Here is a 26,157-nt window from a genome sequence, read left to right as displayed (position 1 = left end):
AAATAAGCAGCTGCTTCATGCAATAGGATGCTAATCTTAAAGTAAGGAGTCATGGGCAGGGTTCCCAATGGTTTATGGGTCTCTGGCATATCCTGAAGTGTGCTACAGCATTGTAGAGCCAGCAACGTAAGTGTGAATAGCTTCAGATGCACTGCAATGAAATGTGTGTTGCAAACGTTGTGTGGGCTTTTCTGGAAGTCATTCTCTAGAAACCTTGTGGAAAAAAATAGAGGGTGTTTTTCAAGTACAAATGTCCCCATTTGTACTGGGTAAGGCAATTTTTAGCTGCAGTTATTTGGTTTGATTTCTGTCTGTGTCGTCAAGCTGCAGAGGAGGAGGCTTTACTGCTTCATAAAACTGGAAGTTCTTGAGCAAGTCAATTAAAGACTAAAGCAGCAAATAGGAGTCAAAAGACTCGGAAGCTGGCAAACATTTTCTGAAGTTATTATGGTTTGTGTTCTTCTGTTGGCCTTAAAACTGGGTTTGAGCTAGAGTAATGATGAAAGGTTTCTTCTGTACTTGGTTTAGTTCAACTCCTTCACGTATCACTGAACCATCACAATTGCCCCTTATTTTTACATAGTTAAAAAATGGCTTTTTAAAAAACCTTTTTTGGAAGACATATGGTTAAGCTAAGTCCTTGCAGGTTCAAGAGCTGTCCCTGGAGAAGGCAGGTCATGTTCTTCTGTAAAAGGAGCTTTCTATTCTCTCCCCCCCCCCTTCAATTTACTCAAATCAGTTTGCATTGCTGCAGAGTTATGTCAAAAATAGAACCATGCATCAGGTTACTTATAAAAGCACCACCATGAGGGAGCAGGTTTTTAACTTGCCAGATAAGTGTTTTGTGAAACCGGTGGCTGATGCGCCAGCTCCGCCTTCCCGTTTCCAAACAGCTCTGGAAAATAGTGGAAAGGGAAAAATACCTGAAGCCTCCTTATTTTTTTCCGCCCCCAAAAATTTAGGTTTTTAGAAGCGAGCCAGAAATGTGGTCTTCTCTTTGGCAAAAAACATGCCCCCAGTGCAGGCCAATGTGTAGTCTCACCTCACACTTACTTTCAGGCTGCCTGGAAAGCACTGTTTCTTTGGGGCTGAAGGGAGTTGTGGTGAGTTGTTGGACTGGAAGGTGCTTCATAAATGGTTGAATTGCTGTGTAATGGGTCTTGATGTATTTTGACAGCCTTGCATCAGGAACATGGTGCACTGAACCCTTTTGGAGGAGATGGAATAGTTCAGAGTAATTGTTTTGAACATTCAGCTTCCTTCAGAGAAATCAGGCTGCTGCTTCTAAATCCCAGTCACTGGTGATCAGAGGGAGCCTCTGGAAAACATTATCCACGAAGGATCTAGAACACATTCTCTGTACCCCTTCCCCACCCCAGGGAAAGATTAAGGCAGGAGGGAACGTGTCCAAAGACAGCCTTTTCTCTCCATTGCCATAGTTACTTGGCAATTAGACCCTCTCAGTGTAATATTGAGTATTTATTATTGTGCGACTCTAAGGTAATGTTTAGAATGTGTGGTTTTGAAAAACCTTCTTTTTTAGAGTGCAGCATTTGCTGTCCCAGGGTTCTGTCCCTCCCTCCTCTCATATTCTCTTCTCCTTTCCAGTAAATAAGCATAGAAAAAAAATAGAGGAGGCTGAAGTGAAGCCAGAAAGCTTTAAAAAGGCCCAAATCCTGCATTTCTCTGATAGGAGTCAACTTCTTGTAGGTTCAGACCCTGTATCACCAGGTTTTTTTAACTGTATACTAATGTGTGTTTTAAATTAGTAAGACTACTCAGAGACTAAAAGGTAGGCATTGACTTAAATAAACTGGTGGTTAGTTTTTCAACTGATGCTCATCAAACAAGCTAGAGGCAGAATGGAAAATCTAAGAGGAATAAGTGCCACTATTATTCTTCCCATTTTCTGTTTCCCTGGTGTATAGTGGAAGAAGCCATGCAGAGGGCATGTCCCCACACGCATGTGGAGGTGAGGAGCTTCACCAGCCAGAATATGAACCCCTCTTTTTACTGTAAGAGACTTTATTTTAACTGTTCTCTCCAGCTTTTACAGTGCAGTATAGGGAGGTTCACTCTCACCCCAATCGGTTTTGTTTTAAGGCTCCCAAGGAAGTTCCTTTAAAATTCCCAACCCCCAGATGAGTGTATCATCTCTTACCTTCGTTTCTCAAAGAATCCTCTAGCATCCCTCCTGTCAAGTTCCCCACTGCATACCAATATGCTCCTGATCTCTTCCTTTCCAAAGAATACACATGTAAGTTCTCCCATTGTTTTAAATAACATGAATCACCTCCCACACACAGGTTCATTGTTTGTTTTCCTGCCAAGAGTAGCAGTGATCTGCATAGGAAGAAGGCAGTGTAGGAGTTGCCCAGTTGAAATGGTTGACACAGCTTTGGTAGAGAGCCCCTACTTTGCTGTCTGTACATCAGAACACTTCATGTTACAGAGAGGTGCAGACCTGAGCAGGAAACCTCAACTCTTGGTCTTCACTTTGGTTGTTTTTTTTCCTCACAGATACAAGTGCAGTCACTGGTGCTTGGTTTTCTCTTTGAAAGCCTTCTTGTTATCCAGGCAACACCAACAAAAGTCTAAGTCTGAGGAAAAAGAAACCATCAGCAGGACTTTGCCCTAAAATGGGAAGTGTGCCAAAACCTCCATTAAGTCTACTTTGCTGCTATTGATTTGGTGTGGAAGACAGTCAGGTGCTGTGGGGATGAACAATAACCTAAAGGCTGAGGTAGCATTAGGAGAGACAGCTTGCGATGCTGAGTGAAACATCATTCAGCCTTCTCACAGTGATCACATTCACATTAATAAGTCCATTTTCTGGCTGTGCTAATGTCTTTTCTTGCTGGTTTGGCAAAGCTAAAGGTGTATTAGTAGTGTGGTACTGCTGGTTACAGCTGTCAGGTACATCTGAGTCAAGTGGAACACTGAAACCAAGAACAAGATGTGTCGCAGCTCATCATGCTACTTCTACTTCAGGCTGCTTTTGTGGTGAGGTTTGCCCCAAAAATCCATGGAGGCAAAGCACTTGCATGGAAAGACTGATGTGAAGTTTTGCTAACTTACATTACAGGCATAAGCACAACTTCTCATCTTTATTTTATGTGTACTATTTTAGAAGCATAGAATGGTTTGTGTTGGAAGAGATCTTAAAGTCCATCCACTTCCAACCCCCTGCCATGGGCAGGGACACCTTCCACCAGAGCAGCTTGCTCCAAGCCCCTGTGTCCAACCTGGCCTTGAACACTGCCAGGGATGGGGCAGCCACAGCTTTTCTGGGCACCCTGTGCCAGTGCCTCAGCACCCTCACAGGGAAGAGCTTCTGCCTTATCTCCAACCTGAACTTCCCCTGTTTCAGTCTGAACCCATCACCCCTTGTCCTATCACTACAGTCCCTGATGAAGAGTCCCTCTCCAGCATCCTTGCAGCCCCCTTCAGACACTGGAAGCTGCTCTGAGGTCTCCACGCAGCTTCTCTTTTCCAACAGCCGCAATGTTCTCAGCCTGTCTCCATATGGGAGGTGCTTCAGCCCCTGATCATCCTTGTGGCCTCCTCTGGACTTGCTTCAACAGCTCCATGTCCTTCTTATGCTGGGCACACCAGCACTGCACACAGTGCTGCAAGTGCAATCATTTTTGAGGTTTGGAGTAGGAATAGAAACAGAAGGTGTATGTTACATCAATAGAGGTTTTCTAATGAACAAGCCTGTGAGAGAGTTCTGTTTTTCAGCTCTTTCAGGATGTTTTTCCATGTGTCCATGTCACTGGCTAATTCTATGCAGATTCTAACCAGGGAACCGTGACTATTGTATTAAGAGAGAATCCAGGCCCTTACCATTCTTTTGGCTGGTGTATTAGCAAGCTTCCAATGAAGTGCTACGTGTCAAGGAAAAAGTAAGGGAATGGAAAGTTTTGTTTCCTTCTGGTGTGTTTAATCAGCTTCTCCTTGATTCCTTTTTAATGACACGCTACAGACATTATTGCTCCAGTTAATGACCAAGTTTGACAAGAATGTGCTCGGTACCCTCTTTGCTTAGGGTCACGTCAGCTCTGAAACCTCCTCTCTATCATGGTTCTGTGCTGAAAATATAAAGTTAAAAAGCAGTTGCAAGCACAGAAGCAAACAGCAACCTCAGATATACAACTACAGTGGAAAATAAGCAACCCCAACAGTCCTATAGTCCCCTATTCTGGACTGACACTTAGAGAATTCCTCCTAGTCCTTTTCTGAACAAGCATTGAAGGGTTTCTTCATGTGTCTTGGTCACATTTGTCCATCTTGTATTATACTTCTCAGAGAATGACAGACTGTTTTGGGTTGGAAGGGACCTTAAAGCTCACCCAGTTCCAACCTCCTGCCATGGGCAGGGACACCTTCCACTACAGCAGGTTGCTCCAAGCCCCATCCAACCTGGCCTTGAACACTGCCAGGGATGGGGCATTGTGTGGAATATAGTTTGTTTGAAACCTGTGGGATATGTGAGAGCAGTGTGGCTGCAAACAGCTCCGGCTACCTCATCAAAATGTGGGCAGGTACTTTTGGACTGAAATGCAGCACTTTTTATTAGTGAATGAGGGTCATACTTTGTACGTGGCTGGGGGGGGAGTCTCCTATGTCCAAGCAGGAAATGTGGAGATGGGACTTTTAAAGTGACTCTGCAGATCCCCTCTCTGTGCTTCAGTTGAGTGGCCAAGTGAAAGGAGGATACGGGGCATGACTTGCTCTTACCTATTTTCTTACAGTTATACAAAAATGCTCAGAGCCAGAAGAGCCTCGTGCCTCTGGCAGTATGTGTGCCTGAGTGATGGGTAACCTTTAATTTCTCTGTTGTTACTGTGACAGTGCTGGCCTGGTAGCAGAATGTCTCATTTTTGGCCACTATATGACATCTTATGCTGCCAGGTTTATTGTCTTTTCCATTAACCAAATGAGCAGATCTCCTTGGGTGCTGAAGTAGGAAAAAGTCTGGCTTTAGCATTAGCATCGGAGGGGGGAAATGCCTCAAACCTCACTCTAAATGGGCAAGATGTTGGTTTTCATAAAACGTGGTGTTTGAATTTGCTCATCAGCTCCTGTAGCAAATAGGGAAACTCTTAAAACCTTTATATTCCAAGAGTGCACTCAGCAAAGTTGCTTTGTGATTGGAATTGTGTGCTATTTTGACAGTGTGTACAAAGATCTCCATAGTGAGAACTATCTGTGGCTGGAATATGGAATTCTGAGCCATTGGGTAGGGTTGTAGGTACCTTTTTCCTCTATTGGTTTCCAAGAAACACTGGGTTTTAAGCCTCAGCACAAGCAATGCCGCTGGGTTACTGCCTCTGACTAATAAAACCCAGCAAGCGAAACTTTACCATTGCTGGAAGAGCCTCACTGCAGTAAATTCAATTTAGGAGAACCCCTAAGAGAAGTTTACATATCTTTCAAGTGCCATGAACAAAAATGTGCAATTTGACCTTCAAGAAAAGCTCAGGATGTCTTTTTAATAGGAAAATAAGTAGTCAGTGGAGCTGGGAGGTTTCCTCTAGGACCTTGTTTCTAAGCATGTTCTCACAGGCATTCTTGGTCCTGGCTGAATACTGGAATAAACAAAATCAAGACCATTTTGCCATGCCTGCAGGAGGCTAAAATAAAACCCACATCATGCTGGACCACAAATGCCTCACAAAGTCCTGGCTAACCGTGAAAAGCACTTTGTAATGCTAATAACTATTTATCCTTTGGCTTCCTTGAATATAATCAACTGGACAGGGAAAGCACATGTCACTGAGAGTTGCTGATTGCAACATCAAAAGCCATGTTATTCATTGCATGTGAATCTGATGCCATGTGGCCATTAAGCTGTCAACTGACATCATTGTTTGCTTCTTTTGTTTATAGACCCTGGATTGAAAGATGCACAGTCCTGAGGGAAAGCCTCTTGAACACATCCTTGTCTGTCCAGGTGGATGATTCCAATCTGGGAAGTGTGGGAAATACCTGCAGCACAGGTAACACCACCTCACCCCACACAGATTGATCACAAGTCCCTGAATTTTCTGTATTTGGTGTCAACCCCTTCCCAAATCGCAACAACCTGTAGTTAGAAACTACAACTGTAGTTAGATACATGGAGCATTCTGCCTCCCGAGATCCACCCCAGGCTGCAAACTGCAGCTCTCCCAGGGAGAGTCTGGTCCTACATCGTAATAAACAGAAAAGCTTCCCCTGAAGCATGTCCTGCTATAAACAAGCAGGGCAAGCAGCTGCTCCTCATTTGAAAAGATGTTACAGCCATTTCAAAAGGAATTTGCAAGATCTTATTAATGCAAATATTTTTTTTTTTGAAAACAAAATGCAGCTGTTTATTCTTCTTTATACCTATTAGCAGGAAAACAGAATCCGGGATGCTTGTATTTCTTCCACTAAGAAAAACATCCTCTTGACCTCAACATTCATTTGGATCTCAAATTGCTTAAAATCTATTCAGCTGTGTAATTCTGCTCTTGCTCTGCTGCTTCAACCAGCAGCTACAAACAGTTGCTGTTCCTAATGATAAAAGCTACTAAAAGTAGTTGCTGGATACGTTGCATGAGTTTTGTGTTGCAAATAATGAAGTTTAGAACATATGTTTTCAAATTTATCAATTCTGTCCTCTCAGAGCCTGCCCCAAGGAGGACACACATCAGATGTGCGGATCCCTATAAAATGAATTAATAATTTTCCCTCTGTAAAGAACAGGATTCTTTTTCATGCTGGTATTGACCTCTGAGGGAATGTAAGGATTGGAGGATCTGAGGGATGGCAAAACAGGAGACTCTTGGTATATTGCTGCAACTTACAAATGGGCTTTCAGCTATGGGTTGAAAGGGACCTTAAAGCTCCTCCAGCTCCAACCCCTGCCACAGGCAGGGACCCCTTCCACTAGAGCAGCTTGCTCCAAGCCCCTGTGTCCAACCTGGCCTTGAGTACTGCCAGCAATGGGGCAGCCACAGCTTCTCTGGGCACCCTGTGCCAGCGCCTCAGCACCCTCACAGGGAAGAGCTTCTGCCTAAGAGCTCATCTCAGTCTCCCCTCTGGCAGGTTAAAGCCATTCCCCTTGGCCTGTCCCTACAGGCCCTTGTCCAAGGCCCTTCTCCAGGTTTCCTGTAGCTCCCTTAGGCACTGGAGCTGCTCTCAGGTCTCCCCTTCAGGAGCCTTCTCTCTCAGCCTGGCTCCAGAGTAGAGCTGTTCCAGCCCTCCTTGATAAATACTTTCCTCTACTAGAGGTGGCAAAGTCACTTCCCATCATAATGTTTATCTGGTAGGGGGTTATTGATGGGGTTTTATGAGCATTTCTTTTTCCTTGAAGTAATATAGCTCCTATGTTTCCCGAGATGATTCTGTGGTGTCACAACCACAGAATCACAGCGGTTTACAACATCCCTGGTCAGCATTTCCAGTTTTGATGGCAACGTGAGGAAACCAGAGGGATTTGAGCTCACCAGGGCTGGATCTGCAGCACAGGAGCCCGAGAGCTCTGCTGCATGGGTAGTTCTTGTGGTCCTGGCACCAGAACTGTGGGAAATGGGATCAGAAGAGCTGGGAGGAAAGCAATGCCATGCTGTGAGTTGGGGTAACTGGGTACACTGCAGCTTCCGAATTCAAAGCTTCCTATGGAGAGGTACAGGCATAGGTTCCAGAATAGAGATTACTGCCATGTGGATTAATGCATTGCGGGGGGGCATGGTTTCTTTCTGGGACAGCTTGAGAGCAGCAGGACTTTTATTGTCTGTACCCCAGGTTTACTGATTCCCACCGTGTACCTGGGGATGTGAGTGGGTGCTCATCATCAAAGTACCACAGCGTCTGCTCGGCTCCGGGCCGGTCCCCCGGCGCTCTGTGGAAGCACGGTTAAACTCCCGGGGGGGTTCTGCTTTTCCACGTAACTCCCGCAGCCCGAGGCTGCTGGGTTCAGGCTGCAGTTGCCAGGACGTTCCACCACGCAGGCAGCTCACCCGCCTCGCACCGGCCCTCCTTCGCCTTCCTTTAAACCGCTTACAGCCGCCTTCGGGCCGGAGGTGCCGCCCGGCGGGCAGCAGGACCCGGCTGCTGGTGCGCCCTCCCTCAGGCCCCACCCCTCACTTCTGATTGGTCGCTCTCCTTCCGGCGGTCACCCCCGCGCTGGCGTTGGTGGCGCCCGCGGCGCGGCTCCCCCCCGGAGGGAGCGGAATGGTTCCTCCCTCTCCGCCCTGTTCGCGCGCCGCGCTCCATACTTGGCGATGGCCGGCGAGCCGCGCGCTGATTGGCTGGGCGGCAGCGGAGGGGCGGGGCGGCGCGGTGATGACCCGGATGTTCACTCCTAGGCAACGGCGGAAGTGGAAGGGCCGCGGCCTGCCTCGGAGGGAGACCGGACGGGACCGGGAGGCGCCGCCGTTGCTACCGCCCAGCGCAGCCCCGCCGAGCCGCCATGGTAAGGGCGAGGGGACGGGCCCCTCCCCGCGCCGCCCTTCCTCCCGCCGGTCCGCCCCCTCCCATCTCCCCGGTGCCGCCCCCTTCGCTGCCCCCCCACCCCCACGGTCGTTTCCCGGAGCGGGTGGGCCTCGCCCGGGCTCCCCGGGGCGGCGGTGAGGGAGCGCCAGAGCCGGTGCTGCCAGCGGAAAGGGAGGGGTGGCCTGGCCTGGGGCTCGGGGGCTGGGGGCGCTCGGCCCGGTCCAGGGCTCCGCGGGGCCCGGGGAGGCGGGCAGCGGGGCCGCTAGGCGACCGAGCCCGTCCCGCTGCTCCGCTGGCCGGTTACTTCCCGCTTTGCGGGCCTGCTGGCTGGGGTGGTGTTTACAGAGGGAACGCTTCCGCTTTGAACGGTGAATGTTGCCGCTTGATGTGGTTGTGAGCGAATTACGAGTGGTGGGGGCCCTGTCTGCTCCTGCCGCTGGTCATCAACCCCAAACTATCACCCGTGGTCTGGTGTTTCCCCTGGCAGCTGCACTTGCTGGTTAAGGTGTACTGAGATCAAATGGCATCTGCAGAATCCAAGAAAGCCAAGGCAGTTGGAGCCGGTGATGCTGCAGTGGTGGGTGATGCTCCTCATATGAATGAGAACTTTCGTTTTTTTAGGGGAAAACCTGTAGTTCCTTCAGTCATGCAAAATAATCTCCATCTTGCTATGTGTTTGCTGAATGGAATAGGCCAGGTCACAAAACCTTTCCGTTTCATTTTGACAGCATGTGTAAAGGGGGCAGATTGCACCAGCTCTAAACAAACACAGGACTGAGACCAGGAACTAACTGGCCCAGGCTTTGCCTGGGTGGATGTGTGCTTCTGCAGAGCCTGCCTGAGGGACTGTAACCCCTGAGGATGTAACCACTGGAATCACTGGAATATTTTACAGTGTTTGGGAGTTTGTCATTCAGGTTTCCAGCATCATGATTTAAGGATGTTGAGACCTATTTAGGTTTTCAGAAAGAACAGCCCACTGCCTGCTCTGGTAGCAAAATAAAGGCTGGTTGAGCAAGGAAGTGTAATCCTTTATTTCTTACCTTCAACCATAAGAATTTCAGAAGCAATACCTTATGTTTTCTCTTCAGAACTGAACATCGTGGCAATCCTGCTACCTGCATTAGATAGGACAATCATAGTATCACAGACTGGTTTGGGTTAGAAGGGACCTTAAAGCTCATCAGCCCCTTTAGACACTGGCAGGTGCTCTGAGGTCTCCCCTTCAGGAGCCTTCTCTTCTCCAGGCTGCCCCAGCCCAGCTCTCTCAGCCTGGCTCCAGAGCAGAGCTGCTCCAGCCCTCGCAGCATCTCCATGGCCTCCTCTGGCCTTGCTGCAGCAGCTCCACATCCCTCTTGTGCTGCTGCCCTAGAGCTGGATCAGGGCTGCAGAGGGGTCTCCCCAGAGCACAGCAGAGGGGCAGGATCCCCTCCCTGGGCTGCTGGTTTTGAGCTTTAGTTTCTGGTGAAAAGTGAAGAATGGTTAAGATCAAGGTTCTGTTCTTGTCTTCTTGTTTGAACAAATGAGATGCTCTACCTGACTTTTCAGTGTGGGTTGTGGCAGGATGGAGCATCTTATTTCAGCTGTGCATCTTATTTTAAGATATCTGAATGGAATGAAATGGAATGAAATCTGTATGGGCGAGACCTGACTGTAGAATCTGAAGTCAGGATTCCAACAGACAGTCCCAACCTGTGCTATAGGCAAAATCCTCACATGGGAAGAACTGATGGAAAACAGTAGGCTTGATGGAAAATAACAGTGGTGATATATCTTTTAAGGTGATGTGAAAGCATGCTAAATGAAGAATCCAGTCAGGGTTTAAGTGTAACTCTACCAGTGTCTGGATGCCAGAGAGGGACTCTTCATCAGGGACTGTAATGATAGGACAAGGGGTGATGGGTTCAAACTGAAACAGGGGAAGTTCAGGTTGCAGATAAGGCAGAAGCTCTTCCTGTGAGGGTGCTGAGGCGCTGGCACAGGGTGCCCAGAGAAGCTGTGGCTGCCCCATCCCTGGCAGTGTTCAAGGCCAGGTTGGACACAGGGGCTTGGAGCAAGCTGCTCTAGTGGAAGGTTGGAACTGGATGAGCTTTAAGCTCCCTTCCAACACAAATCATTCCATGACTCTGTTTTGGAGCAGGTAGTACACAAGTCCACTAAAAGCTTCCTGAGTGTTACAAGCTTATGCTGTCTTCTGATTTTCTCTTGTTCAGTCACAGAGACCAGAAGGTGTAGGAGAAGTCTGACCTGAACTTGCAGCACTCTGTGCTGGTCTCTGATGTTGAGTGGACTTCAGGGATGAACCTGCAGCACCTCTCTGTTACTTGTGTGTTGTGGTGGCTTTGTGAGCACCTGAAGAGTCACTCACAGAATGTGCCACCTTAAGCATGGCTTATCTTGGTGCAGTAGGGATGTGAAAGATGATTCACTGACTTGTCTGCTTTTAAAAGACACCTTTTAAAGCTTTACTGACTCTTAAAATTATCTTAAGGTTCTACAGGTAGTGCAATTGCAGCATTCAGTTTAAGTGCAAAGCCACACTTCAGGGTATTTCCAGGATCCTTCATTTTGGTGGTTATGAAGCCAGAATGGAGCACTGGAATGCTGAAATGGCCCTTTCATTGAAGGCTACAGCAAGTTCCCCAAAGCTTAGAGCACCTGACATGGTCCAGAGTATTTCAGACACCTCCTTGGGACTGTGGGGTTACCAATATCTGTGTAGAGCAGAGAGATGGGAACCTTTACCTCACATCTGAGTTGCTGCTGGTGAGCTGAAGTGCATCTGCATTTCAAGCAGGTGCTTGGTAAAATGGGGCAGGGCAACACATGGAGCTTGAAAGCTGCCCGCATGGATGCTGTGTCTGGTGCTAAAAATAAGCTGAATGCACTGTGCAGGGCAAAGCAGGACTTGGGAGAGTGGATCTACTGAGATTGATGAAATTGTGGGTTATAAATGGATGGAATTGAGTTACTCTTTGTAGAAAGAAAAATCTTCCTTTCCAGGTTATGTAAACTGGCCTGAGCACGTTAGTGAGGATCTCTCTGCTCTTCAACTCTTCAGGAAAAGGTGGATAATTTTAGCAAAGATTTATCATTTAATCTTCCATAAATTCAGATGTCTGGTGTAGTGCTGGCTGCACATCATCCAGTTAGAGCACTGAAGCCCAGCCAAGGATGTGTGCTCTGCCACTGATACTCAGTATATCAACCTCACATGCTGTTTGGAGTAGCTAGTATGTTCAGGGTAGGGGCTGTTTGTCTTGGGCAAGCATGTTGCTGCTTGATAGATCACTTGGGTTTGTGCATCTACTACCAAAACTGTATTAAATGATTTGGCAAACTGGACAACTAAAGATAGAGCTGTTTCTGCTGCTCTCTCACAAACTGATTGCATGGCTTTGGAAACCCAGCTGTATAGAGGGAGCTCAGGGGAGGGTTTCAGTGCCCACAGTGAGGCCTTTGCACCTCGTGCCTTCTGAGAAATACTGACTTAAGCTGTTTTGTAGAGTCCATGTTTTATTAGGCAAGGCATGTACATGAGCTTAACTGAATGTTATCTTAAAAGGCAAATTCCCAAAGTAATCAAGTTAGAGGATATCACTGGGATAGGGAATACTGCCATTGGAGTGATGCTTAATCTTGTGGTTTATTAGTGAAGGGAAAACATTTGCAAGCTGGAGTTGTTCAAGCAGGATTTCCTCATATGGTAAATGTATAGGCTGATATCTTCCTAATTGACATTTGGGAGTAAAGCAAAATGAAAGTTCAGTTCAAGTCTCTTGAATGACTATGTTTAATCCTTGTTACTGTAGTTGAGTAGAGGAATTACTCTCTTTAGGGGAAGACATGTTACTGCCCTATTCAGTTTCTACTTGTATGGCTGTCAGCTCTGCTTGCCCTCTGTTGGCTTCTGTAAGTGAAAGACACTTAGGGGTTGTGCATGGTCCTGCAGCACTGAATACTCCTCTGGTTTGACTTTGGGTTCATGGGTACTTCTGAAGACTTGGTTGGGGAATGCTGATGCTTGTTCTCTTGCCTGCCATTTGGAGGGATGTTTGGTCAAGTCCAAATGGCTCCTTACACTGCTAAGTAAACTTGTAGAGAAGTGTTTTGTCCCCCTTGAGCTGGTGCATGTTATAGTAGTGCCACTTCAAGTTGAAATAAAACTGAACATCTTTCACTGTGTGTTGAAGAGAGAAGTATTGAGTTGTGTGAAGTTCTGGAAGGTACCTGTACTAGGCAGCATGAGCTGGAGTTTAGCTCCATGCTAAGCCCTGTTTTCTTACCCCACTTTAATCCAGTGTGATGTTTAAGGACTTACTTTAAGAAAAGGACATGATTACACAAGTAGAAGATACTGAGAATTACATTAATCATCTGGTTTTATTCATATTTTTATTCCGCCACTGTGCATTCTAATTTCCCACTTTCCCACTCTTTCTGCCGAGAGTCCTTAAGAGTTCAGAAAGCTCCAGCAAAAGGAAAGGGGCCTTGGACAAGGGCCTGTAGGGTCAGGCCAAGGGGAATGGCTTTAACCTGCCAGAAGGGAGACTGAGTTGAGCTCTTAGGCAGAAGCTCTTCCCTGTGAGGGTGGCCCAGGGTGCCCAGAGAAGCTGTGGCTGCCCCATCCCTGGCAGTGTTCAAGGCCAGGTTGGACACAGGGGCTTGGAGCAAGCTGCTCTAGTGGAAGGTGTCCCTGTGGCAGGGGTTGGAGCTGGATGAGTTTTAAGGTCCCTTCCAACCCAAACCAGGCTAGGATTCTGTGAAATCTTTGCTTTCTCCTTAATGCACGAGGTCCAAAGCACGTGTGTGCTTCAGTTCTTCCTGATCCTTTGTGTATTATGGAAAAAAGGGTAAAAAAAACCCCAAACTCATTTAAAATCAAGGGACCTCAAATTTGAATTTTTTGTCTGCATGAAACGTGTGTGGTGTGATGGAGCAGTTACTACATCTGAACAACAAGCTTCCCAAGCTTCCTGCTGTCTGGAGCTGGGCTTTAGCACAAGGTGTGTTTGCTGATAGGTTGTGTTAACTAAAAAGCTTCTCTACCTTGAATGTAAAGATCAAGAATTCAGGCCTCTGTGGTGGAAGTTTGGCTGCTTTAAGCTGAAATATAAAGTGATTGTTTTCTTCATCTTTTGTGTAATGCCTTCTTAAGTACTTGATAGTCATAAATGAGATGTTCATGTTAACGTGGGGATTGACCACATGCAATGAGTGGATACCTGGCTAAGAACTGTAACAGAGACTGGCAGTGCAGTTGGGCAACATTAAGCTGTTGTGGCTTACTTGAGTTGGATACTACAGGATTCCTGCCACCTGGACTTGATGGAGTGGCCAAAATTCACTTCCATGGTTGTACGTCCTAAAGCAGGTGCATCCAAGTGGGCTGTCTTGGGTGACGTGGTCTAGTGGAAGGTGTCCCTGCCCATGGCAGGCGGCTTGGAACTGGATGATCTTAATGTCCTTTCCAACCCAAACCATTCTATGGTTCTATAAGTTTGAGCTCTTGCCTGTGTGGTAGATGAGACATTTCCTTCTGAAAGGTCCTTCACAGGGCACAAGGGTGAGTGCTGGTTGAGCTGAGAGGATTTATTCTGGGAAGAAAAGGCAGTGTGTACTTGAGGAAGGTGCTTTGCTTGGTTCCCAATTAAAATGTAGTAATTTTCCAGAGCAGGTGGTGTCTGGGCAAAGCCAAATGCAGTCACAATCCTGTCTGGGTTTTTAAGTACAATGATGTTGTGAGTGAGGAATTGAAACCAGGATCTGTTTCTTACTTGTGCCCAAAACAGACTCTGTTTGGAGTTACTGTAGTTGCATTAAATAATACGTTGTGCTGGGTTTCCTAGAGTGTGGCCTGAGCCTTGGCATCAACTAGTAAGATTAATTTCCCTGTATTATCTGGTGCTGTTCTTTTGCCCTCCCTTCCTCTTCTGGGGATTAGAAGGAAAAAGGGCAGCTTGCTTTGAGCTCCTGCTTTGTGCCACAGCTTCCAAGTTGGGCTAAAGAATTACAGCTTGACTTATCTGGCTGCTCTTCTCATAAATGACACTTTATTCCACTATATGCAAATGAAACCTTCTAGTTTCTATTTCATCAGCACAGCCTGTGTTGCTTCTCAGTGCAGGGCTGGTTTAGGAGTCTTGACTTTAAAGCCATCACTCCAAGTGTTTGCAGAGCCTGTCCTTGCTGCTGCTCTTTCGCTAGTACAGAGAGGATGTCCTCCATGGCTTTCTGTTACAGAAAGTGGAGCCGAGTTCTTTCCTGATGCATCGACTTGGAATTTCAATCACGTCCTTGTTGCAAAGTGGGAGGTTCCCAGCCTGGGTGAAAGCAGAACCCAGGATCTAACAATTTTAGCAGCATCAGCTAAAACAAGACTGAAACCAGCACTTAAGTAAGAGGATTTTCTGCAGAAGGAAAAAGGGTTGAGGCTGCATTGAAGACATAAACTCAGTGGTTGCCTGAAGCCACCATAAATAAAATACTCTTTATTCTCTCAGGGAATTTGGTTTGCATTTCTTCAGGTGATACTCTCTATCTTTCCCATTAGGCAGTGTGCTGAGTTGGGAAGTGCTGGCCTATTACCAGTTATTTTTGCTTTGGTAAATATCAGGATTTAAATAAAGCTTCCTGCTTGCAGAGGTGCCTCTGCTTGCAACTTGAGATGGGCTCAGGAAACAAGAGATGGGTCTTTGGTGAGTTAATTCATCAGAGGAGAGAGCCATGAAGTGGAGGAATGAGGTAAAACACCAGCTGCATTGTGCTGACCACAGCACGCACTTGCTGCATTTACCCAGTGAGTCCTGTCGCTGGGCAAATTTAGGGGTCAGCCCAGAGACTTTTGGATGTAACAGTAAGAAGAGGTGTGATCTTGGCTCGGTGTTGACAGTGCTCTACTGGATGGTCAAATACAGCTTTCGTGTTGCCAGTCAGTTCTTTAAAGTGGCCTATAAGAAAGATAGGAAGAGACTTTTAGCAGGGACTGTTGTGACAGGATGAGGGTTGATGGGTTTAAAGTGAAAGAGGGAGATTCAGGCTGGATGTGAGGAAGAAATCCTTTACACTGAGGGTGGTGAAGCACTGGCACAGGTTGCCCAGAGAGGTGCTGGATGCCCCATCCCTGGAGACATTCCAGGCCAGGCTGGATGTGGTTCTGGACAACCTGACCTAGATGATGTCCCTGCTCGTTGCAGGGGATTAGAACTGGATGAGCTTTGAAGGTCCCTTCAACCCAAACTATTCTATGAGTTTACGCTTGGTAGAGGCAGAGCTATTTCAGAGCTTGGTAAGGTGAAAACTGCCCAAATGGAGTAAGTATCAACTTAGTGTTAAATTGAATTAGGAATCTGGCATGGATTGAAACTGGATTTGGGTATTACATGAAGCGCTGTCCTGCATAAACTGCCTCTACAACTTAAATGTATGAAGTTTTGCAGAACTTACGTGTGTTGTTAGATTGCATACTGTCTGCAGGTTTGACTTGATGCTAGGTCAGACGTTTTCAGAAGCTTGGAGGAAAGCCATAAAACGACTGAAAGAGCAGGCAAGTCTGAGAATTAAGGCAAGGAAAGGGATTCCAGGGAGCATGAATGTCTTGGTGGGAGTGGGGTATTCCTATGCTCTATCTGTATGCAAAGTCATTAGCTTCCTGGTTTAAAACTTGAGATCTTTAGCATGAATCCCTGTGGATGAAGCTGAAGTGTCCTGCAGGCTCTGTGGTGTGGTCAGCAAGGCAAGTCTTGCTAGACACAAGCACAAGGCATATTAACCTACTTTCCTGCCCTTCTAGGCAATTGGAGAAGGCTCAGGGATGAGGGCTAATTAGATAACCTCCCCTCTGTCCTCTCTGCCTTGCCAGGCATCCCGTTCCTTGCCAGAGTTATCCTGTGAATTTACAACCCTGGCTAATCCATTTGAGGACACTGGGAAGTGCTGAGTTGCTGTGTTAAACTGGGCAGCTTGGCAACAGCTTACCAGGGGCTCTATCGCCAGGCTGTGTAAAGCATTACACTGAACCTGTTGAATGGTGGTGGTAGTTCAGCTGTCAGAAGCATGTCAGTGTTTGTTGTCACCTTGGTAATAGAGTATAGGCCTCCCTGCTGTGCCTAACAATGCACGTAATAATGAGCATTTTCTCAGATGTTTCTGATGGAAGTCACTTCTCACATAAAATAACGTGGGTTGCAGTTGACTGGAAGGAGAACCTGGATCTGTCAGGCCAGGACCAACCTGTCAAACTTGGCTGTTGCTACAAGTGAAAGAGGAAAGTCTCATTTCTGTTGAGCCGTTCCTCTTCTGCCACTTGTGACCAGGCTGATCCAAATGTGAAACAGGCAGCACACGGAATAAAAGCATTTTGGAAAGACCATCGAGCATTAAGAGGATTAAACGACAGCAGCACAGAAAATACATTGCAGATGTTCATCTGACAAAGGGCAGTGTTGAATCTCAAGAGCTGTTGTATTTAGAGTAATTATGGTTTCAATTAAAAAACCCATAATTGGTCCCTGTAAAAATAAAGAGTCTTAGTTGGGCATTAATGTCTGAATGAAGGCAAGATGACAATGAGGCTGAAAACCAGGTCATCAGACTTGAGAACCAACCCAGACCCACTGTATGAGCTCATTTCAAAGGCTGAATGAACCCAGGTAGGCAATTAGTAGTAGGTTTACAGAGAAAGAATGAAGCAATGGAGTGGGTGGATGGGGATGAGAGTATACGTCAATAATTTGGGATCCATCTGCAGGGTGAACTCAGAGCTGCCCAAAAGGAGCTTGCAGAGGTGAGTTGCATGGGAGTTGTTACAAGAGGGCTGTCGAGATCCGGAAGAAGATCCTGTGAAGGACTTCTTGTGTCCTGGACACTGATCTGTGTGGTGTGAGTTGGTGTGAGTGGGGAAGGAGGGTGCTTAGGACATAGCTTTATGATTTTTAGAAAGCAGGACTTATTTGTGTCCACAATGCCTTAATATATACCCAAGTATTGAAGTGTGGAACTGAGACGGGGAAATACCAAGAGACATCAGAAGGTCAACAGGACAAAGGGTTGATGGGTTTAACCTGAAAGAGGGAGATTTAGGCTGCATGTGAGGAAGAAATCCTTTACACTGAGAGTGGTGAAGGTTGCCCAGAGAGGTGCTGGATGCCCCATCCCTGGAGACGTTCCAGGCCAGGCTGGATGTGGTTCTGGGCAACCTGATCTAGATGAAGATGCCCCTGCTTATTGCAGGGATTTGGGACTGGGTGAGCTTTGAAGGTCCCTTCAACCCAAATTATTCTATGATTCTAAGTGATACCGAATGGTCACCCTGTCAGTAAAGCTGTCTGTCTCTTGATGTCTGTCTTGTTAGAGTACATGTATGCTTATGTTCAAGCCAGCATCTCCTCTGGTACCAAAGCTATCAAGCAGATTTTGTGGACTTCCTCATGAAGTGTTTGCAAAGTCAGGACAAGTTCTCATATCTCATTGTTGTAACAGGTTTGGTTTTATTTGTTTAGCAGAGATTTTCTCTCTGTAGTTATATCTAACAAAGAAAATGATACTTTGTGTTAACTCTAGGCATAAAATGGGGGAACCCACTGTTGTGCAGCAACATGAGCCTAATTAAACATCTTGCTGTTAACTGGCAAAGAGGCTCAGCTCTGCAGTCGACTTCAGTGTCTCTAATCCCAGTTATTGTAAAAAAGCATCTCTAACTTTCAGTCTGTGCAACTTTTCTGTGTAGCTGTTTCGCTCCTCTTCCTGTGTTACCCTTTGGTGTGGAGCTCGAAGACTGACATTCACTCAATGCCGTGGTTTATTAGGAAATGACTTTTTGCAAACTTTATGCTTCGCAGGAATTCTTGGCACTGGATGAAAGTCACTAAATTGCATTGTCATGTTCAATGACAAGTTTAATAAATAAAACATTGTTTCTGTTACCCAGAAGACAAACGCTGATGCAGAACTCGTTAGTGAGCCTGACAAAAGGTGGAGAGCCCATTCCCAGAAATCGTGGAATCACAGAACTGCAGCCTGGTTTGTGTTGGAAGGGACCTTAAAGCTCCTCCAGCTCCAACCCCTGCCACAGGCAGGGACACCTTCCACTAGAGCAGCTTGCTCCAAGCCCCTGTGTCCAACCTGGCCTTGAACACTGCCAGGGATGGGGCAGCCACAGCTTCTCTGGGCACCCTGTGCCAGCGCCTCAGCACCCTCACAGGGAAGAGCTTCTGCCTCAGAGCCCATCTCAATCTCTCCTCTGGCAGGTTAAAGCCATTCCCCTTGGCCTGTCCCTACAGGCCCTTGTCCAAAGCCGCTCTCCAGGTATCCTGCAGCCCCTTTAGGCACTGGAGCTGCTCTAAGGTTTCCCCTTAAGGAGCCTTCTCTTCTCCAGGTTGAAATCCTTGTTCCTGCTCCATCCTGCTCTTCTCCTCATATGCGGTGGTTCTTTTCACTGCAGAGGTGATTGGGATTTGCATTGGACTTCACATAAACTAAAGCAATAGATGTTAAATTAGTTTTGCAAGTAGATGCAGTTATTTGCCGTCTTGAAATACATCCTTGGTGGGAAGGAGGTGCCAACAAATGTTCATTTTCTTCACTGTGTACTGTACATCTTTAGATGTGCTAATGGGAACTGAAAAGCATCTAGTGGAAGGCCAGCTATGAGTGCAGAGCATCCTTTAGGAGAAGATGAATTGTTACCTCTAAAGCTAATTGTGACTTGCAGTCAGTGGTCAGCTCCAGATGATGAGGGGTTTTTATTTTCTTCTCAACAGGTATAAATCATTTTAACAAATAGCTGTCCCATGAGATAGAGCTTCTTACTACCAAGCAAGCACCTCTGGTTTAATGACTGGAAATGCCTTCAGTGTATTATAATTCACTTGACAATTGTTTCTAGACAACCAGGATGTTGGGTACTGTCCTGTGAACAGTGCTGAGCAGATTTGGAGGTGAGAATGATGATGCAAAGTCAGATACTGCGTATGATTGAAAGGATGCTTGAAAGCAGCTCTCTAAAGGTAAAGCAACAAACAGGTATTTGGCAAAATGCTGATTTCAAACCTTGAGGGGCTCATTGAACTTGAATGGAGGAGGAGATCTCTTTGGTGCTTGCTCCTAGAAGACTGTTTCCACTCTGTCTAGGACTTGCCATAGTTGTGCTGTGAGCCTGACGTGGTGAGAAGTATCCAATGTCATCAGCATGCTGATGGCAGTGAAACTTAACCTGCCTCATTGCTTCCCATAGAGTATTTTAGTTCCCCTAAACTAGACCCTGTGTGAGTCTTCAGAGCAGATGTACAAGTTACTCTTTCCTGTAGAACCTCTTTGAAGAAGAGATCCCTTTTGAGCACTTGTCCTGCTGAAGTTAGTGTGTACTCAGTTTCTGGACCAGTGTAGGGTAAAAGCTGGCCAATGATTCTGAGGTTTGGAGCAGACCTCTCGTTTGACAAGCGTGGACCAGTGCGTTCCTCAGTGTCTACAGCACCTCCACTTGAGCTCTCACAAGCTGTGACGGTGGTTTCAGTTATTAGTTGGGGTTAGTTCTGCTTCTCCATAGCATGTTCTATTGTTTTACACATTAGAGGAGAATGAAAGCAATAGTGTTCTGCAGGAGAACATCTCTGAGAGGGGTTTGCTGACATAAAAGTGCTCTGTAAATAAATGCCGGTTACAGGGGAGCTGTGGGAGTCAGAGTGCAGCAAATTCTGCTAAAATCAACCAATCCATCACTTCTTGCTTTTGTTTTAATCTTTAATCTTTCTCACTTGCAATTCCTGGAACGAGCACTCTCAACCATTGCTCTGTCTGCTTGGTTGTGACCACAGCAAATGGAGCTAAACACGTTACTAACCATGCCCCATGGTCAAAAGCCACTGGATCACATCCTAACCGGAGGAGACAAAGCCAGAAGTATCTCAAGAGAAGGAGAACACAGTCTCCATCAGTGTCATGTTCTTTCAATACTCTTTGACCTGTTCTTTCTTTACTCTGCACAACGTAGTGCAGCTTCAGGTTTTATTGTATCTGATTGCTTCTTAAATATGCTCTTGCTGTTTTTCTCACTAGTCCACCTTGCTGTCGGGGCTGTGATTTATAAGCCCATTACAAATGGCTTTAGATGGGACCTGCCAGAGGAGGATTAATAATCAAGGGAAAAATAATGTAGAAAACCAGATTGCAAGGAGTATGTGCAGCTGATGGGAACGTCAGGAGGGCAGAGCTTGTCTGGGATTTGTGGAGCACACAGTTATTCCCCTTCCCATTCAATAGCCTCAAAAGTGAATGCTGACAGCCGAGAAGGGAATCCTGTGACTTAACACAGTACTGCACTTCTTATTACATGGGGGTTACAATAATTCAACCCTTTGCGAAAGCTTCTTGTAGTAATACTATCCTATTGTGTAATTTGTAAAGGAAGTCTTCTGCCTTTTGGGCTCTGGAAGTTGGCAAGGATTAAAATGACAAGCAGGAGGGGAAGCTGGGGATCTGTTTCAATTAAAAGAAATTAGCGTGTTAGTACCATAAAGCTGAACCATTAGTCAGACATTCCTGGTGGGAGAACTGACAGGAAATAATATGATTTACAATCTGGGGTATGTCTGCAACATAAAAGGAAGGGGAGAAAAAAGTCATTTGCTGGTTGTGTACTTCTGGCTATGGATTAATTTAGGAAGAGATTTTGGCTGTAAACTGATCCGTGACCAAAGTAATCTGATGTGGGATTGCTTCAGATTGCATCAGTTGAGCAAATGGTCTGGTTTTTGGTGTCCCTTCAGGTTTTTATCTGATATTTCCACGGAGATGCTGTGAGGGCTGGAGCAGCTCTGCTCTGGAGCCAGGCTGAGAGAGCTGGGCTGGGGCAGCCTGGAGAAGAGAAGGCTCCTGAAGGGGAGACCTGAGAGCAGCTCCAGTGCCTGAAGGGGCTGCAGGAAAGCTGGAGAGGGGCTTGGGACAAGGGATGTAGGGACAGGCCAAGGGGAATGGCTTTAACCTGCCCGAGGGGAGACTGAGATGAGCTCTTAGGCAGAAGCTCTTCCCTGGGAGGGTGCTGAGGCGCTGGCACAGGGTGCCCAGAGAAGCTGTGGCTGCCCCATCCCTGGCAGTGTTCAAGGCCAGGTTGGACCCAGGGGCTTGGAGCAAGCTGCTCCAGTGGAAGGGGTCCCTGCCCGTGGCAGGGGTTGGAACTGAATGAGCTTTAAGGTCCCTTCCAACACAAACCGTTCTATGGTTCTGTGACTTCTGGTCTTTGCAAATTGAGACGCCAGCTTGTACTTCAAATCTGGATCACTTTTCAGATGCCAGTCTTGAGCAACCCTTGTGTGTGAAGCAGCTTGAAGACCTCTGTTTTAGTTGTTATAACCTAGCTGCAGGGTCCTGACCACTGTCATCACAGGGCCCAGAATGGGCCTTCAGGAGAAGTGTTGTATTTTCTTTAACACTTTAAACAAAAGGTTTGCTCCTTTCTGCCAGGAAAGATTTGGTGGCCCAGGTGGCTTATTTCCGAGAAAGAGCTAAACTAGGGAGATGCTGCCACTGCAGGATCACTGAGCTACCTCAGCAAGTTTCTCTTGGGTCAGGCGTGAGCTCAGGGTAGTGTTAATACAGAAACACAGTGCAGAAGTGAAAGCTGCCTGGCTTTCTTCTTGAAGAAACCACCTGACTGTTTATGCTCAGCAGTGACACAGTCAAATGAGCAGGAGCTATTAGAACAGAGCTGTGCCAACCAGGGAATTAAACCTGCAGGGATCCCAGGCACAGCTACAGGTTGGGGAAGTGATTCAGAGCAGCCCTGAGGAGAAGGACTGGGGGTGTTGGTCAAGGAGAAGCTCCCCATGACCCAGCTTCAGTGTTTGCTTGAGCCCAGACCCAACCCTTGTGCAGGGCTGCACCCCCAGAGCGTGGGCAGCAGCTCAGGGAGGGGATTCTGCTCCCCTATTCTGCTCTTGTGACACCCCACTTGCAGCACTGTGTGCTGTGTGCTGCAAGACCTCAGGGCAGCTTCGTGTCTGAAGGGCTACAGGGATGCTGGAGAGGGGCTCTTCATCAGGGACTGTAGCGATAGGACAGGGGGTGATGGGTTCAAACTGAAACAGGGGAAGTTCAGGTTGGAGATAAGGCAGAAGCTCTTCCCTGTGAGGGTGCTGAGGCGCTGGCACAGGGTGCCCAGAGAAGCTGTGGCTGCCCCATCCCTGGCAGTGTTCAAGGCCAGGTTGGACACAGGGGCTTGGAGCAAGCTGCTCTAGTGGAAGGGGTCCCTGCCCATGGCAGGGAGCTGGAACTGGAAGAGCTTTAAGGTCCTTTCCAACCCAGACCAGTCTGGGATTCTATGACTTTGTGATAACTAGAAGCAAATCCTGCCAGCTGTAAAGCTGGGGGGCTTTAAGTGAAGTCTTTTACTTCCTTTCAAGCACACTGGCTTAGCCTTTGAAATGGGTAGAGTCACAGGTTTGTGTCAACCCTCCTAAAACCTGGAGTATAGGTTAAGTCTTGGAAGCAGCAACTGAGAGTTGTCAAAACTTGTGAGTGGATTTTCCTGTGTGTGGATTTTCCTAAGTGTGTGCAGTGAAATAGGTGAGGATAAAAGTGCAGAGTGCTTGCGGACTCATCAGGTGGAGAAGAGGAAAGGCAGTTTAGGTTCACTGGTCTTGCCAGTTCTGGGGATGTTTGAGAGGAGCTGGGGATGTATCTTGGATTGGAATAACCTTGTTTATCAGGTGCCAGTTCTGTGCAAGCTAACATGCAAATGGGGTATGGTATCCCTTGCTCTGGCAGAGCATGTTTGGGTGCCATGAGCTGTGGCATCTGCATGGCAAGTAGTTTACTTGCAGGTTTGGGTTATCTTAGGTTAGCTCCTGTTGCTTGATGTTATCAGCACACAGTATCCTGGCCAGGGGACCCCTAAGGAACAGCAGCTATTCCTGTTCCACGATCCAAAGGAGTTGTGTGGTTTAGTGGAGATGACGACTGGGAGTTAAAAGGAAGTTCAGTGTTTTGCCTGGTTTAATTCCCGACAATTTGCATACCTGTAGGAACTTCCTGGCTTCTTAATTGGTGTTTTCTGCATTGAAGGATGTGTGTCCATACTCAGCCTTTAAGCAGCATTCCTTACAGTGTCCAGCTGTGCCTCTGTGCAGCTACACACTTACAGAGCTGATTGCTTTTCAGCACTACCTGTTTGTCTTTGAGCCTCTACACGAGTTTCAAGGTGCCCAGAGACCTGTGGCTGTTCTGTGAGGGTTTCTCTTGTGGCAATAAGCTAAGTACAGCAGAGACTGAAGAGAAGAGCAGATGTAGGTGAAGGAAGTTAAGCAAACATAGCTACTCCTATAGACATTCTTATCATTTTTCCCTGTATTAGTGCCATGGGAATGCTATAGTAGACGTTTAGATCCCGGATTGCCAAACATCTTTAGAGGAAACTCACGAAGGAGCTTTCATCTAAGCTAATATTTCCAGTCTTTGTGATCTCTAAATCATTCAGGCACTTGAGCTGTAATAAAACTTCATTTAGAGTTTGTCTGAGCTCCCTGCTCCCCTGCAGGAGCTCAGTGCTGGATGAAACAGAGCAATGGTGGAAGACAGCCTCCTATCAAGTAAACACTAAGCTCATTACACTCTGCAACCTCAAAGAGCTTGGCTTTGGGAGCAGCCCAGACTGGGAGACAGCCTGTCTAATACCTTCTCAATGAGCAAAGCTTTGTAAGAGCCTCTCCATGGCTAAAGGCAAGAGCTCTGTAGGGATCTTTTGTCTGGAGGTGTGCTAAGAAACCATGGCTTCAGTATGCAGGTTACAAGAGAATTAAGTGGAAATCCAGAACAGGTGAAGTTCACAGAGGCAGCTTGGGTCAGCTTGTACTGAGGTAGGTGACATATATCCTGGATCACAGAATCAACTAGGTTGGAAAAGACCTTTAAGATGATCAAGCCCAACCATGAGCTCCTGAAGAGCATCTTGTGCCACTAATATGTGCCATTTCAAAACAGCAGTAGTGTTACATCCCTGGGAGTGTTCCCTCTTCTGTGAAATCAGGGAACCATGTGTTGCTGGTTTTGGCACCTGGGATGTGGCTCTGATCTCTTTGTACCTGAAGTACCTCCAGCCAGAGTCTGGAGCCAAAGGAGGTGTTTGACCACAGACCTGGATATTAAAGCTTCACTTACAGTGTACTGGTAGAATTGCCCATTCAGTTCTGAAATGGGACACACCAGATGTGTGCAATACCACGAGGTACCACTTTGCTCTGTAATCCATGTGCTTTGTGTTGCCTTTTTGACTGTGCCAGCAGGGATTTATACCCGATTAAAAGTGACCATGCAACCACAGATTTAGGGACAGAAATACAACAGAACCTGCCTTTATTTCGGTGCTTTAAGAGATCTGTTGACAAGCTGTTGAATTATTTAAATACCCAGCAAGAAGACTGGAGAATCCTGCTGCTCAGCTGTGCTTTTACTGCTGTGATAACAGAAAATACTGTTAGTGTGTGCTTACGTGTTTTTGTTTTTCCATTGCACACAGCCATGGCTGAACTCCTTCAAGAATCTCTGCCTTGAACAGTCTTGCTTGTGTCTTTTTACAGCAACTAGTGAACATATTGTTACAGACCCACTCAGTCCAGGTTCTTTTGACTAAACCATAAACCAGTGCAAATGTGTGAGCAGCAGGTTGAAGGAGGTGATCCTGCCCCTCTGTTCTGCTCCTGTGAGACCCCACGTGCAGCACTGTGTGCAGTGCTGGTGTCCTCAACATAAGAAGGAGATGGAGCTGTTGGAACAAGTCCAGAGGAGGCCATGAGGATGTTCAGGGGCTGGAGCACCTCCCGTATGGAGAGAAGCTGTGGCTACTCCATCCCTGGCAGTGTTCAAGGCCAGGTTGAATGAGGCTTGGAGCATCCTGCTGTAGTAGGTGGTGTGCCTGCCTGTGGCAGGAGCTGGAGCTGGATGAGCTTTAAGGTCCTTTCCAACCCAAACCAGGCTGGGATTCTATAACTTAATGTAGATACTCTTTCATTCAGTGGAGTTCATTTCTGAACTGTCGCACTGTCAAACGCTTCCTCTGGGGTTGTGGCTGTAGTGGTGGGTTTTAACATAATCTTTCCCTGGGTTTCTTTGTCTATTAAACAATTCCATCTGTCAGAGGCGGATGCAGCACTTCCATAAGCGTTCCCACGATCCAAAAGTGAGGAACATGACCCCGTGACCATGTGCCAGCTTCGCTTCCTTGATGTGAGAGATAGCGGGAGGTAAAGACAATACTGGGGAAGAAGGTCCCCTGCCTGAGCATGGCTGCTGGAGCTGCACAGGCTTAGGCCATCTAAATAGTATCTTCCTCCAGGGACTGAAACATTAGTAGGGAAAAGTGAGTAGTTTTCCCTTCCCCTGAACATCTAATGAAGATAAGTAAGTTTTGAAGCTCTTGGCTGTTGCTTTTATGCATGAATATGGTGATAGTTCAGTGATCAATTTGAGTGGCTTTCCAAGGTAAATAACTTCTCTCCAGACTCATTTTAGCCAAGGATTTGTTATAAAGAGTATAGGGTGGATTTATGTATGTTGCTTGAAGGCATCTTCCTTCAGAGACAGCAGGAGACTGTCATGACTGTTCCTGGTGTCAGTGCATCCTGTTTCTTGGGCTGAAAGCTCAGATCTTCAGGAGGTTATTGCAGATACATGGAAGATATGTCCTATAACATGAACTGGATGAGA

The 26,157-nt window shown here is 46.8% G+C and overlaps 1 protein-coding gene across 3 annotated transcripts in view; it reads left to right on the top strand.

Moving 5' to 3' along the window:
* Positions 1–26,157, top strand: part of CAPZB (capping actin protein of muscle Z-line subunit beta) — a 72,511-nt gene that overhangs the window by 1,160 nt on the left and 45,194 nt on the right. For all 3 annotated transcript variants that reach the window (XM_061479440.1, XM_061479437.1, XM_061479439.1), the window contains one exon: positions 8,337–8,443. In XM_061479440.1, the coding sequence (XP_061335424.1) occupies positions 8,441–8,443 (3 nt within the window). In that variant the 5' untranslated portion in view covers positions 8,337–8,440. Of the gene's footprint in view, positions 1–8,336; positions 8,444–26,157 lie in introns of those variants that run through there.

The sequence above is a fragment of the Pezoporus flaviventris genome, unplaced genomic scaffold (assembly GCF_033815535.1).
Source record: "Pezoporus flaviventris isolate CSIRO_AGI_PZ_B2104156 unplaced genomic scaffold, CSIRO_AGI_Pfla_v1 ptg000148l, whole genome shotgun sequence".
Lineage (NCBI taxonomy): Eukaryota > Metazoa > Chordata > Aves > Psittaciformes > Psittacidae > Pezoporus > Pezoporus flaviventris.
This window is presented reverse-complemented; position numbering and strand designations above follow the sequence as displayed.